This window comes from Ostrea edulis, chromosome 5, assembly GCF_947568905.1.
Source record: "Ostrea edulis chromosome 5, xbOstEdul1.1, whole genome shotgun sequence".
Taxonomy (NCBI): Eukaryota; Metazoa; Mollusca; class Bivalvia; order Ostreida; family Ostreidae; genus Ostrea; species Ostrea edulis.
Window position 1 is genome coordinate 16,350,119 of NC_079168.1, and position 15,132 is coordinate 16,365,250.

The 15,132-nt window shown below is 35.7% G+C and overlaps 2 protein-coding genes across 2 annotated transcripts in view; both read right to left on the reverse strand.

Moving 5' to 3' along the window:
* Positions 1 to 761: 761 nt before the first annotated feature.
* On the reverse strand, positions 762 to 4,925 carry LOC125648829 (major facilitator superfamily domain-containing protein 3-like). The gene is made up of 4 exons (XM_048875822.2): positions 4,012 to 4,925; positions 3,570 to 3,717; positions 3,218 to 3,324; positions 762 to 3,104 (listed from the first exon to the last, which is right to left on the reverse strand). The coding sequence occupies exons 1-4, from the start codon at positions 4,715 to 4,717 to the stop codon at positions 2,785 to 2,787; spliced, it is 1,281 nt and encodes a 426-aa protein (XP_048731779.2). The 5' UTR covers positions 4,718 to 4,925; the 3' UTR covers positions 762 to 2,784.
* A 9,160-nt stretch (positions 4,926 to 14,085) lies between these two features.
* LOC125651305 (uncharacterized) overlaps positions 14,086 to 15,132 on the reverse strand; it is a 167,723-nt gene continuing 166,676 nt past the window's right edge. The window contains 1 exon segment of the mRNA XM_056166812.1: positions 14,086 to 14,450. Coding sequence (XP_056022787.1) covers positions 14,338 to 14,450 — 113 coding nt within the window. The 3' untranslated portion in view covers positions 14,086 to 14,337.

The following is a 15,132-nucleotide window of genomic DNA, read 5'->3' on the forward strand; positions in this document are numbered from 1 at the left end:
AGGAGAATAATACTTCTAAATATTTTCTCAAGAACACCAGTTAATTGACATGCTTCAAACATACATGTACATGGAATCAACCATATCTGGTAAAAATTTAACAAAAGTGCATACATCCCATCCAAGTTGCTCCAACTTTTAAAATTGGACGTATATTTTCTGTACTGCATTTTTATTCCCTGTCATGGAGCAGCGATTTACCGGGTAAACAAACAAATGTGAACCCAGAACTTGAGGAAGACTAGTGGAGATCTTCTGCCACTTATGAAAGCCAAGAGTTCAGAGGTCACCTAGTAACCAACAGTAAAGAAAGCATTCATGCCAATGCATGTAGGATCGTCACTTACTGTAAAACGCATGGTTATTTACACTGGGGGTTAAGTACGTGTTTCTCCATGTCCAACATTTCATGTGGGGAAAAACATGCGCAGTAACTGAATAATTATATCAAATATCTAAAACTATACGCGTAGGGAAAATTTACACATTTACATGATTGTGTAATTAGTGAAAATTTACCCCACATGTAAACAACAACTTTTACAGAAGTTTAAAAATAGCAGCCTTGTTTTGAGAAGACATCTAAATTTGGACCTCTATAGTACCTGGAGAACTGAGTCATGGTTTGCAAACCTTAAATTCGGACTTATTTTCTGTCTGCATGTAAAAGGAGTCGTCACACACAGTCAGACTGCTAGAGAATATCATTAATTACGCATAATGTCAGGTACAGATGCTTTTGTGCAAATAAGAATACAAAATATGCACAAGCAATCATTTTTATTTTGAGATCAATAATTCACACTCAACTCAAATGAAGTGAAACTGTTGATACAGATCTATGCATAAATGACTTAAGTGCATTATATTGTGTCATTACAGTGATGTGGAGATGATGTCACAGAGCTATGGACATTAAATTTACACTAAATTGATCTAGCGCAAGGATTCTCAGCAATTCTTTTATATATTGTAAAAGGTCAAGTGAAATAACACATTGCAATGTCATCATGTGTAAGTCCCAGGCATGACCTTGTTTGATCATTATTTTGAGTAAATGATGCCGGTCAGTGCATTTTCTCGAGCAATATTTACAAAATATATGAACCTGCCTGATGAAGTGGTGATACTTGCGCAGCAAAAATGACATTGGGTAGAAAATTCTGCTTCTCGCATCGATTTTGCTTTGAATTATTTAATGTATGTACTTGCACCGCGGCAGTTTTGTTGATGAACAATGTATAACATAATTAAAACCTAGCACTACATGCCACAAACAACAAGTATTTAGATTAATTTGCTCAAAATATACAAACAGAAAGAGATAGTTTACAGTAAATTTACTGATTTTTCCTCATTTGCATGGAAACACTTATTCATAGCCTAAAAACTACCTCATATGTGACAAAGTCACCCTATTTTATCTTTGATATCTCTTAATGTTTCCCATAAACAATAAATAATACTTTGTGTAAAATTAGATTTTGGTCCAGTGTTTCTGGTGAAGAAGTCGACAGTTGTCAGAAGACAACGGAGCTAGTGGGTGAAGAAGTCGACAGTTGTCAGAAGACAATGGAGCTAGTGGGTGAAGAAGTCGACAGTTGTCAGAAGACAAAGGAGCTAGTGGGTGAAGAAGTCGACAGTTGTCAGAAGACAACGGAGCTAGTGGGTGAAGAAGTCGACAGTTGTCAGAAGACAACGGAGCTAGTGGGGGTTGTGCATCGCCAAAAAGGGCTGCTTGAAAGATAACAAACAAACATTTTCAAATTGTAAAGATGACTGGTCCATGTCAAACTCATTACTTCATATATAGTTTGGAAACACTAGAGTTATTGCGGAGGTCAAGCCCAGAAAGACATGGTTGGAATATGTCTAAAGATCTTGAAACATCCTGCCCAGCATCAAAGGACAGAATTGCCTGAAGAGCAGTCACAGAATCAAGCTGACCAGCAGGCGAGACTACTGCAATAATGTAAAGACTAAAACCAGAGAGTGAATCTAAGGAACACAAGCATTGGTTGCTGTGACATCATTATTCACAGAAACCCTCATATGAGCAATAAACAAAGTCCTGTCTATTCTAACCAGACTTCTGACATGTAAAGTAATCTCCTGCTGTCACTATGCAGTTCAAAACAATACGACCAAGGTCAAACATTTTGGTAAAGTGTAGTAGCATTTGAAAGGTCATCTCACATGCAATATGTATGCTTATTATGATAAATTTCAAGATGAAGTTTAGAATTTTTTTGTATAGTAAAAAATTCATGTAGATGAATGTTGGAATGATGCAGATATCATTAAAGACTAGGTAAGTTTTTGAAATGTAGGTCAAAGGTTAAAAAAGTCATAAAACGATAAGGTTAGTTATTGAAAAGTATGTGCAGGTCAATACCACAAGGTCAAAAAACTTTCAAAATCGTATCATTAAAATTTGGTAACAAATATTACAATATGGTAATTATCAAGTAAGTCTTTGAAAAGTAGCTAATTGCAAAAGACACAAGTTAATCAAAACTTTGAATGATTAAATGTTTGATGACACAAGGGCTAAGGATGTGAAATAGGACATCCTGTAGTTGTGAGAAGAACGTGAATTGGTGCTTCATTGCTGAGTGTCCAGAGTAGTTTCCCTTGGTCTTGCTGTCCACTGATAACACATCAGCTCCGAACAGAGGATATGACAAAGCTCTCTACATATTCATCCCAGCGAGGTACAAATGTGCAAAGTTAATCGTGAGACAGAGCAAAATGGACAAACAGTGATTAAACAGCTGTTTCAGATCACTCAGCTTTCTTTATGGTCTCCTCTACTGCATGGTGAATAAGTTCTTTGGGACATTTTTGGATAAATATAATGATTATGGTCGACAATACAAGAAACAAAATAAACACATATTCATATCCTATTGAATCAGTAATGGATCCTAACAGCACAGAAAACAACAATTTTCCCACCACTTCTAAGGTGGCCAGCGTGGTGTAGTGGCTGGCTTGTATACAGACTGGAGCCTTCTTAGAGCATTGCATCATCAGAGTAAATGTGGCTGTGGTGACTATTCCACTTATCAGCAACATCAGGCACATGGAAATAATGGCAAGTACTAAAACAGAGAAAGATAAATACTCCATTTAAGGGGAATAACTCTTGCACACATTTAGGTAAAAATGATGAACTTTGAATAAAAAAAATTACATTAAAAAAAAGTGTACACACCAAAACAAACCTGACTTTTTTCTACCCAGGAAAATATAACAACAGTGGTGAATAACATTGGCACAAGTCTTAATGCACAGACATCGTGTAGAATCAAAGCAGTCAGTCTGAAACAGGAAATACGCTAATTTAAGTAAAATTAGACTTGTAGCTCCACTTCTCTACACTGATTACAGTGTACTGTAGAGGAGCAGAGAAACACTGGGACCTATTTCTTATAACCCTGTTTTATTGCTACTTTTGCTGGATCAATGCTGGTAAATTTGTAATTTCATGGATAGGATTTCTGTACAGTCACATATAAATTCATTAAGTTTTTGGTGATTCTACACAGAATGAAACCAAATCTTACCTATTGCCAGACACAATGATTCCTCCCAGAATGGAACCAAATATAGAAATGACTTGTCCTACCACTCCAGTCCAGAATCCCACAGAGGAAGCCTGGATACCTTTGTCAATCAGAAATAATGGCAGCATGTTTAAGGCTCCTATTTCTCCTGTAAGTAACAAAATATAATTGTATTACATACTATTTCAATATATAAAAATCAGTAGAGTGTGTTAAAGTTTAAAACATGCATACATCAACTATTAACTAAATTATATTTTGTGTACAACACCAAATAATGTCTAGCATAAGTACTTTCAGTGGTATTCGAAATTTTGAGCTCAAATTTCTATGGATTTCTAATCCGACAGGACATGTTGATATTAATATGATTTTTTGTAAAACTTGAATAGAATTTTATACCTCTATACAGTCTCCATCTTATCAGTACATGTAACCTCACCCAGTTTATAAAGTAGAACAAAGCCCATCATCCACAAAGTTCCTGGAGATTGGAAGATTTCAATAAAATGTTGTATAAACCATGATTTTTGAGGCCTCCGTCTTAGGGCTTCTTTTTCTGGGGATGCTTTCTTATCAGTGTCTTTCTGTCCCTGGTCAGTTGGAGAAACTAGGAATGCAACATTCAATAATGATATCACATACACTACGGCAAGACTGAAGAGTAATGAAGACCACTCCAAATAATCACTCAGCCACGTCAGCACACCACCCCCAAATATAGACCCAAACTTATAGCCGACAACCTGAGCAATGTTACCATAACCAAGTTCAGATTCCGAGAGAATGTATATTGCTATTCCATCGACTGCAATGTCTTGAGTTGATGTCAAGAGATTAAAGAGAAATAGCACACATGCCAAGGGTATAATAGTTTTCAGGGGTGTGAAGGCACCTGCTAAACACGTAAATACTAGTCCCACCATGCTCCAACTTAGCCATGATTTTTTGGTTCCATATTTATCCACAAAAGGGGCCCAAAGGGCTTTCAACATCCATGGTGTAAGAAGGAGTTTGAACATGCTGATGTCTGTTAAGGACATTCCATGTGATCGGAAATATACAGGAAGAAATCGTGCTTGTAGTCCATACGGTAGTCCTTGAATGAAGTAGAGAAAGGTTAAGAAAACTACATTCTTTAAAAACATTCTGTTGACGAAGTCGTTTCTTTCAATTCACTATTAACCTAAATATCCTCAATAATTCTGAAAAAATGTTGTTCCAGAAGGTGGAAGTAGAATGTCTAACCACTAAATCAAAAGAGAGTGTGTCACTGTCAGGTTTGTGTTGTGAAGATTAAAATTCGTCAGTGTATCGATGACCGATCCACGCTGTTTACTTTCACTTTCATTATGTGGCGTAAACTTCCGCTTTCATTTCGATCTCGACATCGCGTCATTGGAAACTGAGTTTTATGGCAAGCCCTTTTACTATTTATTCAAAAATAAGATATCTCTTTAATTCAAAGAGATATCTCTTATTTTAAAGAGATATCTCTTTAAAATGAGAGATATCTCTTAACCTTAGGAGATATCTCTCTAAATAAGAGATTATATCTCTTTCACTTAGAGGGACCTATATCTCTTTCACTTAAAGAGATATCTCTTTCACTATAAGAGATATCTCTTTCACTTAAAGAGATATCTCTTATACTTCAAGAGATATCTCTTCCACCCTCTTTCACTTAAAGAGATATATCTTTTACTCTGAGAGATATCTCTTTTACTTTGAGTGATATCTTCTTCACTTAAAGAGATATCTCTTTAAGAATTCCTAGAGAGATATCTTTCAAAGTATAAGAGATATCTCTTTAATCGTTGAAAAGGAGATATCTCTTAAAGAGAAAGAGATATCTCTTTCCAATATTTTTATTAGTTTGAATACTTACGTAATTCTCCCAAAAACGGAAGCCTGCGGAAGCCGATAGGTGCCATGGTATAGAATGAATATTTATTTAACTGGCGGCCGCCACTTAACTTATGTGGCGGCCGCCACTTAATTTATGTGGCGGCCGCCACTTAATTTAACGGGCGACCGCCACTTATTATTTGGCGCCCGCCACTTATTAACTGGCGGCGGCCACTTATTATCTGGCGGCCGCCAGTTAATTTATCTGGCGGCCGACACTTAATTTAACTGGCGGGCGCCATGTAAATTAACTGTCGGCCGCCAGATAAATTAACTGGCGGCCGCCACTTAATTTATATGGCGGCCGCCACTCAATTCAAATCATTTATATGGCTGTCACCAGTTATTCAACTCCTCTCTCTTTCTCTATCTCTCTCTCAAAATGAAAGAGTGCAATCCCTCCCCAATGCTTTGTAATATGTATGTGATATATATACAATTAAGAGCATTAAATTATTGTTTTTCGATTGTACTGTTAAATATGTAGAACCACGGGGCTGACCCTCCATTTTTTTTTTTTTTTTTTTTTTTTTTTGACAACGATCATTTTCTGTTATTTTCACATGCAAACTAAATTATTTTCACATGTGAAATAAGATTAATTGGCGTATTGGCCCCCACCCAACTCTTATGGTGGTAGTAATGAATGGTAAAAATGTAATAATGAATGAACTGATCAATTGAAGGATGAACGGAGCCCCCTCCCTCCAATTTAGGAGTACGAAGTTTGGACAAAAGAGACATTTTAGGTTCCTTTTCTGCTTGTCAACAATTGTAGAAGACAATTTCTCCTCCGACTGTCACTATACACTTTGCAAAACGATGCTGCGTGTTTGCGTACTATTCTAAATTTTTCCAAAATAATCACTCAGCGATACGAATTGCATTGTTTTTGCAATTGACAGCCGCCATATATAAACTAAGTGGCGGCCGCTAGATAAAATAACTGGCGGTCGTCAGTTAATTTATATGGCGGCCGCCAGATAATAAGTGGTGGCAGCCAGTTAATTTATATGGCGGCCTCCAGTTAATAACTGGCGGCCGCCAGTCAAATTAAGTGGCGGCCGCCAGATAGATTAAGTAGCGGCCGCCAGATAAAATGCGGCCGCCAGATAATAAGTGGCGGTCGCCACATAAATTAAGTGGCGGCCGCCATGGCCAGCTAAATATTAATTCTATACCCTAGCACCTATCGCCTTCCGTAGAAGCCCGCCAAAGCAAATCTTACCATGATGGCTGGGGTGTTGCTAAATCGCGGAACGGAAAACGAAACGGAACGGGAAATATATGCAATAATGTTGAGGTCAACATTTTGCAAAATCAAAAGGCTTATTTTCAACAAGGAATGCGCAGAAATTACAGAGAGAACAGGAAGCCATCCTCAGAATCCACCATTTCATATTGATACCTCATACTAATGCATTGTTATGTATTTTTACACGGTGGATTTTGTGGATGAATGTACCAACAGGTGCTTGCTTAATAATTTGCATAGCACGTTTTAATAAAAATATCAAGCAAGCGCCTGTTGGCATCATCTTTTTTCCCGGTTTTGTCACACACCCCCCCCCCCCAGATTTTGACAGTATATTGTTTCACAAATGAAGAAAAAAGAAGTAAGGTAACATACTGAAAAAGACTTGAATTATAATTCACCCCCTTTCAAATTCTATTACTTTATTCTGGCTGGTATGGTAAGAAACGATTTTATGAGCCCATCCAATAAATAAAAGGTACACCCCCCTCCCCCCGAAAACAACATTATAAAGGATAAAATAATTTTTTGAACAATTTTCCCCAAACATAGCCTTTTTAAATCGAACGTGCTTTTAATCGAACTACATGTACATATGTTTAAAATAACTGAATTTGAATTTGAATTTAGTTCTACACCTGGTACAATATACATTTTTGTATCACATCAAATTTTAAAGCGAACGAGTCCGGTGAAGAAAAAAGTTTTGCCCCATTTGGGATGAATCTATGTGAAAGTTCGTACATTTACCGATATCCTGCGGATTAGTGTTGAAACTGAAGAGATATAGCAGGAAAGAAAGATTGAAACAAAACCAATGTTAACTAGGGTGAAGTTTACGACCAATAGTAAGAGGTATTAACAGATTTATTGCATAATATAAGAAATAGCTAAAAAGCTAACACAGAATTTATGCTTGAATGGAATTAAAAGTCATCTCATTATTAATCCAAATGTTAAGCTATACAAGAATTTAGTTTAAAAATTAACTGCCAGAAGCCCTCCCTTGCTTATTATTGTTTTATACATATCACACTCCTTGTTGTAAGTACACACATACACGGTATTATGTGTAAATACGTATACATGTGTGTTAATGGCGTTTTGCCACGGGGGGGGGGAGTATAAAACACGTGTGTTCTTTTCATTCTCTACCCATAGGTGTCACTGCTCACTAATACCTCTGTCATTGCCGAAATTCTTGTAAAATGCCTCGTAAATTCTTATACTAACGTTTAACTAAATTCGCTTAATCAATTTATGATGCAAAATTTTAAGATAAAGTTGTTTTATCGCTTGTAAACAATTCCCAAATTGCTGATTTTAATCAAAATGAATCATCCCCCCTCCCGATTTTTACCGTTATCTTACCTACATTAATCATTCTAATTCTTAAATTCCGTTCCGTTTCGTTTTCCGTTCCGCGTTTTAACAACACCCTGATGGCGGCAATCCCGTGGGAAGATTTTTACTTTTACCGCATGTGAAATGTATACATGTACAAGTAACAAAAAAACAAAGACAATAAATTGATGAAATATGCGAGCTAGACTAAATTTCGCCTCTCGGCAACTTGACAATGTTACCCCAACCACCTCTTCAAATTTTTCCGCCATTTGTACACTAGAAGTATTTTGCTTAATAAATAGGGTTACATCATTTCAATGACAATGCAACAGGGAGAAGTCATTATGATCACCGGGGGGGATATAAAGAGATATCTCTATAGATTAAAGAGATATCTCTTTTTGAAAATTTAAAGAGATATCTCTTTACACTAGAGGGATATTTCTTTCTCTCTGAGAGATATCTCTCTAGCTTTGAGAGGTATCTCTCAAAGAGAAAGAGGTATCTCCCAAGCGTAGAGATATCTCATTTGTGTAAAGAGATATCTCTTTAAACAAAAGAGAAATCTCTTTTGGTTAAAGAGATATCTCCCTAGCATGAAAAGATATAGATCTCTCTAACTTACAGAGATATCTCTTTAACCAATAAAGATATCTCTCTTATCTAAAGAGATATATCTTATTTTACGAATAAATAGTAAAAGGGCTTGCCATAGATCGAGTTTTCCTATCCGATTAAGGCTATTATTACTACGTACGTTCTCAGTTTGTTTTGTTGATATCAAGAAATCAAGCATGTTTTCTAAAGACATAGGTGAATACATTTTCACTGTATTAACCATAAGAATCCCGCCTATATTCGGATAGTGCCAAAATTATCTATAGGCTATATTAGCACACAGCCTTGGATAACGTTGGCACTATCTGAGATCGCGACTGACCAGACACGTCTCTAATCTGACCAAGAGGTCATTAATTTCACAGTTTTTAATAAAGGCCTACTTATTTGTCGTAACTATCCGTAGACTTTGTTTACCAGATGACTCTGATTAGAGAGAAGAAATTCGAAGATTGCATAAATTTGTTTAATTTTGTTGCTCTTATCCATAGAACGCTGTACAATGCTGGAAAAACACAATTTGCAATGCCCTAAATATAAAGCTTTACATAAACTTTCAACAAAGTTCACTTTATAATTATTGAAAACAACCACTTTAAAAATTTAATTGTTGATAAAATCTTTTTAAAAATCCTGATTAAAAGTTAAGTCCAGATGTTTTGAAATATAAAAGGTTTTATATTTTATGAAATTTGAGGGGAAAAAAACATACTGTAAATCAAATTTTATTTGTGAGAATATTATTTCGTTACTAGCCATTCACAAGAATTTTGCTCTTGCAAATGAAATCTTCCAGCATATTATGGAAATCTTATGCAATACATGTTTCATGAATAAATACAATGTATCCACAGGGAAATAAGGTCTCACAAAATAAAAATGATCTCCAGTAGTTTAAAGAAAACACTGCTCTTCAATGATAATATACCATGTAACATGTCGCATTATATAGCATTACATATGCCTCGTACTTTTGACACTATGCTGTGTATATAATGACAGATCACAATTTTCATGCTTTAGAATATGTTGACTAGGTTGAATACAGAATTGAGGTTGAAAATTTTGCTTTCAAAAATCATGTTATTTGGTTTTAACATTTCATTTACATACGAGCCAACAGTCTTATTTTCTACAATGAAAACAAAATATTGTTTTTGTAACTGAATTTATTTTTATTTGATTGTGAACTTATACCCTTAATTACAGTAAATTAGAATTTGTTGTGAATGCTAGGAGTTCAAGAACAACAGAGCTAAAACGTTATATTGTAATATCTGTATTAAACTACATTGTACATATGGAGCGCCAAATTAACATAAACTCAAATAATTGAAGATATCTTCAATTATTTGAAGATATCATCAATTCAATTATTGCTCTCTTTAATTGAATTAATACGCGCATTAAATCAATTATTGCTCTCATCAAATGAATTAATGCGCGCTTCAATTCAATTATTGCTCTCATCAATTGAATTAATGCTCTCATCAATTGAATTAATGAGAGCAATAATTGATTTAATGCGCGCATTAATTCAATTATTGCTCTCTTCAATTCAATTGATGAGAGCATCAATTGAATTAATGAGAGTAATAATAGATTTGATGCGCGCATTAATTCAATTATTGCTCTCTTCAATTCAATTGATGAGAGCATTAATTTCGTAGAAATATTGCTCGCAATAATTGATTTAAAGCTCGGTATAAATAATTTGATGATCTCTTTAATTCAATTGAAGATATCTTTAATTATTTACAATGCTTTTGTATAAGGAATTAATGCGCGCATCAATTCTTTTAAAGAGAGCAACAATTCAATTAAAGAGATCATTAATTCAATTGTGGAGATGTTGAATTGAAGATATCTTTAATTATTTAGTTGCTCTCTCTAAAAGAATTATTGCTCTCTTCAAATGAATTAAAGATATCATTAATTCAATTGAAGAGAGCAATAATTGAATTAATGCGCGCATTAAATCCATCATTGCTCTCATCAAATGAATTAATGCGCGCATCAATTCAATTATTGCTCTCATCAATTGATTTAATGCGCGCATTATATCAATTATTGCTCTCTTTAATTGAATTGTAGCGCGCATTAATTCAATTGTTGATATCATTAATTCATTTGAAGAGATCGTTAATTCAATTAAAGCGCGCATCAATTCAGCAGAAGAATTAATGCTATCATCAATTCATTTAATGCGCGCAATAATTCAGAATTGAAGATATCATTAATTATTTGAAGAGATCTTTAATTCAATTGTTGCGCGCATCAAATGAATTAATGATATCTTCAAATAATTGAAGATATCTTCAATTATTTGAGTTTATGTTAATTTGGCGCTCCATATGTACATGTAGTTATAAATTTACGGAAGCCGTATAGCATTAATATTTATTTAACTGGCGGCCGCCACTTAATTTATCTGGCAGCCTCCGCTCAATTTATATCATTTATATGGCTGTTACCAGTTATTCAATTCCTCTCTCTTTCTCTATCTCTCTCTCAAAATGAAAGGGGTGCAATCCCTCCCAAATGCTTAGTAATATGCGATACTGTTAAATACCTAGAACCACGGGGCTGACCCTCCATTGTTTTTTTACGTTCAATTTCTATTATTTTCACATGCAAACTAAATTATTTTCACATGTGAAATAAGATTAATTGGCAGATTGGCCCCCATCCCACTCTTTTGGTGGTAGTAATGAATGGTAAAAATGTAATAATGAATGAACTGATCAATTGAAGGATGAACGGAGCCCCCTCCCTCCAATTTAGGAGTATGAAGTTTGGACAAAAGAGACATTTTAGGTTCCTTTTCTGCTTGTCAACAATTGTATCTAAGACAATTTCTCCTCTGACTGTCCCTATACACTTTGAAAAACGATGCTGCATGTTTGCGTACTATTCTAAATCTTTCCAAAAATCACTCAGCGATACGAATTACATTGTTTTTGCAATTGGCAGCCGCCATATATGAATTAAGTGGCGGCCACCACATAAATTAAGTGGCGGCCGCCAGTTAAATAAATATTAATTCTATACCCTGGCACCTATCCGCTTCCATATAAATCTTATCACTAAGTGTTTCTTCATATTTACCAGTTTTTGGCTAGAGAGGATAAATATCCTGTTTAGAGCCGGCGCTTACAGATAAAAAGTACATCTAAGTGCCATGCAGCCAAATTTCAAACCAGATCTTTCGTTCATTTCCTGCCTTAGTAAGTTACCGATGTAGCGGTGCTTCATATCAGTACAAATCAATTGATTAATAGGACATAATCTAAGAGATCAAGTTATAACTGGTTCACAGCATAAAAAGATCACATAAGTAACAGCATTTCCAAAGCACCATGAACATGACCTTTTTTTTTTTTTAGCTCACCTGAGCTGAAAGCTCAAGTGAGCTTTTCTGATCACCCGTAGTCCGGTGTCCGTCCGTCCGTCTGTAAACTTTTCACATTTTCAACTTCTTCTCAACAACCACTGGACCAATTTCAACCAAAGTTGGCACAAAACATCCTTAGGTAAAGGGAATTCTAAATTGTTAAAATAAAGGGCCAAGCCACCTTCCAAGGGGAGATAATCAAGAAAAGGTAAAAATAGGGTAGGGTCATTAAAAAATCTTCTTCTCAAGAACCACTGGGCCAGAAAAGATGAAATTTATATGAAAGCTTCCTTATATAATGGAGATTCTAAATTGTTAAAATCATGGCCCCCGGGGGTCAGATGGGGCCACAATAGGGGATCAAAGTTTTACATACAAATATATAGGGAAAATCTTTAAAAATCTTCTTCTCAAGAACCACTGAGCCAGAAAAGCTGAGATTTACATGAAAGCTTCCTTATATAATGGAGATTCTAAATTGTTAAAATCATGGCCCCCGGGGATCGGATGGGGCCACAATAGGGGATCAAAGTTTTACATACAAATATACAGGGAAAATCTTCTTTTCAAGAACCACTGAGCCAGAAAAGCTGAGATTTACATGAAAGCTTCCTGATATAATGCAGATTCTAAATTGTTAAAATCACGGCCCCCGGGGGTCGGATGGGGCCACAATAGGGGGTCAAAGTTTTACATACAAATATATAGGAAAAATCTTTAAAAATCTTCTTCCCAAGAACCACTGAGCCAGAAAAGCTGAGGTTTATATGAAAGCTTCCTGATATAGTACAGATTCTAAATTGTTAAAATCATGGCCCCCGGGGATTGGATGGGGCCACAATAGGGGATCAAAGTTTTACATACAAATATATAGGGAAAATCTTCTTCTCAAGAACCACTGAGCCAGAAAAGCTGAGATTTATATGAAAGCTTTCTGATATAATGTAGATTCTAAATTGTTAAAATCACGGCCCCCGGGGATCGGATGGGGCCACAATAGGGGGTCAAAATTTTACATACAAATATATAGGAAAAATCTTTAAAAATCTTCTTCCCAAGAACCACTGAGCCAGAAAAGCTGAGGTTTATATGAAAGCTTCCTGATATAGTACAGATTCTAAATTGTTAAAATCATGGCCCCCGGGGATCGGATGGGGCCACAATAGGGGATCAAAGTTTTACATACAAATATATAGGAAAAATCTTTAAAAATCTTCTTCCCAAGAACCACTGAGCCAGAAAAGCTGAGGTTTATATGAAAGCTTCCTGATATAGTACAGATTATAAATTGTTAAGATCATGGCCCCCGGGGATCGGATGGGGCCACAATAGGGGATCAAAGTTTTACATACAAATATATAGGAAAAATCTTTAAAAATCTTCTTCCCAGAACCACTAATCCAGAAAAGCTGAGATTTATATGAAAGCTTTCTGATATAGTGCAGATTCAGGTTTGTTAAAATCGTGCCCCCCTGGGGTAGGATGGGGCCACAATAGGGGATCAAAGTTTTACATACAAATATATAGGGAAAATCTTTAAAAATCTTCTTCTCAAGAGACATTGGGCCAAAGAAGTTCACATTTACATGAAAGCTTTCTGACATAGTGTAGATTCAAGTTTGCAAAAACCATGGCCTCCAGGGGAAGGTTTGGGCCATAATAGGGACTACGGTTTTACATGCAAATAGATATGGAAAATCTTCTGACATGGACCAAGGTGACTCAGATGAGCGATGTGGCCCATGGGCCTCTTGTTCATACTTGTAATAACTATGACTGTGTCTAGTGGTATTGCATTTGGTTGATTCAAGTCAAAGTACATGTACATGCATGTCCTTCTATTTGATTCTGAATTATAACAAGTTCAGATATCAAGAATTATGTAATACTGGTCCGAGCTCATTTCTCTAGCATCCTTCATGACTCGATGGTTAGATCAGGGCCATGTCTATCCCCTGTATTGAGTACTACCAACAAACTGACAAACACAAAACTTGATTCAAAATCATAGTATATGTGTAATTTATTTATATATAGTATTCCCTGACAGAGTGTTTTATTGTACAAACATCATTTCACACAAATTCTGATTTTACATTGAAATTGTATGGAATAGTAAGTGATGAGGATACTATGCTTGAAAACTTCTGCAGTCATGATGTACTAATAAAGTCAAACAAGTTAATGGGACACTTTCAGTTTACGTAATTCCATGAATGATCAGGTGGAGCCTATCCTTGTCAATGCTAGTCATCAAATTTTATTTTCTTCCCTTGAAATGCTTGTATTTGTGCTTGCTCTTTTCGTTTCTTGCTTGCAATCCATGATGGATGTAACTTTTCATCCTTCGAATTGTCAACTAAAAGAGAAAAGGTATCAAAGTAATTCTTTAGTATGACAAAAGTCCCCTCCAAATAATGCTGTTCCACAATTAAAATTTACAGGAGGATAATACTTAATCATAATCACGTTATTAAACTGATAATCAAGAAAACTAGAGATTGTTTTTATGAAAAACAAATGTCTCCCCAGCTCCCCAAATTGGAACTGCTCCAAATGAAACCTCCTCCCTTTAATGTACTGCATGGTATGGAGGAGAAAGCATGATCAGGAACATAGACAATATGAACTCTGATAAGCCACATAGGAGAAATGTTCACAAACTATTTTACACCCTCCACCCCTCAGATCCACTATAACTTTAAGGACAACAATTGGATCCTCCTGTCCCTGCAAAATGCACATCTGCAAATGGCATTGAAGTATCGTACAAGTCTATCGGAAGAGTCATATAGGAGGAGAAACGTCCACAAGCTATTTTAACATCCCCCAGCCCTCTTAGATCCACTGTAACTTTCAGGAAAATAATTGGATCCTCCTGTGCCAACAATATGCACATCTACAAATGGCAATGAAGCATTGTACAAAGTCTCAAATCTATCCAATAAGCCATATAGGAGGAGAAGTGTTCACAAGCTATTTTACATCCTTCACCCCTCTTAGATCCACTATAACTTTTAGGAAAAAAATTGGATCCTCCT

What these genes read in the sequence shown, in the direction of transcription:
- LOC125648829 (XM_048875822.2), bottom strand. Translation starts at nt 4,717, where the DNA reads ATGTTTTTAAAGAATGTAGTTTTCTTAACCTTTCTCTACTTCATTCAA. An exon ending in TGTTCTACTTTATAAACTGG is followed by an intron (nt 3,718 to 4,011) that starts GTGAGGTTACAT and finishes TGTTACTTACAG; the next exon opens with GAGAAATAGGAGCCTTAAAC. An exon ending in ATCATTGTGTCTGGCAATAG is followed by an intron (nt 3,325 to 3,569) that starts GTAAGATTTGGT and finishes TTCCTGTTTCAG; the next exon opens with ACTGACTGCTTTGATTCTAC.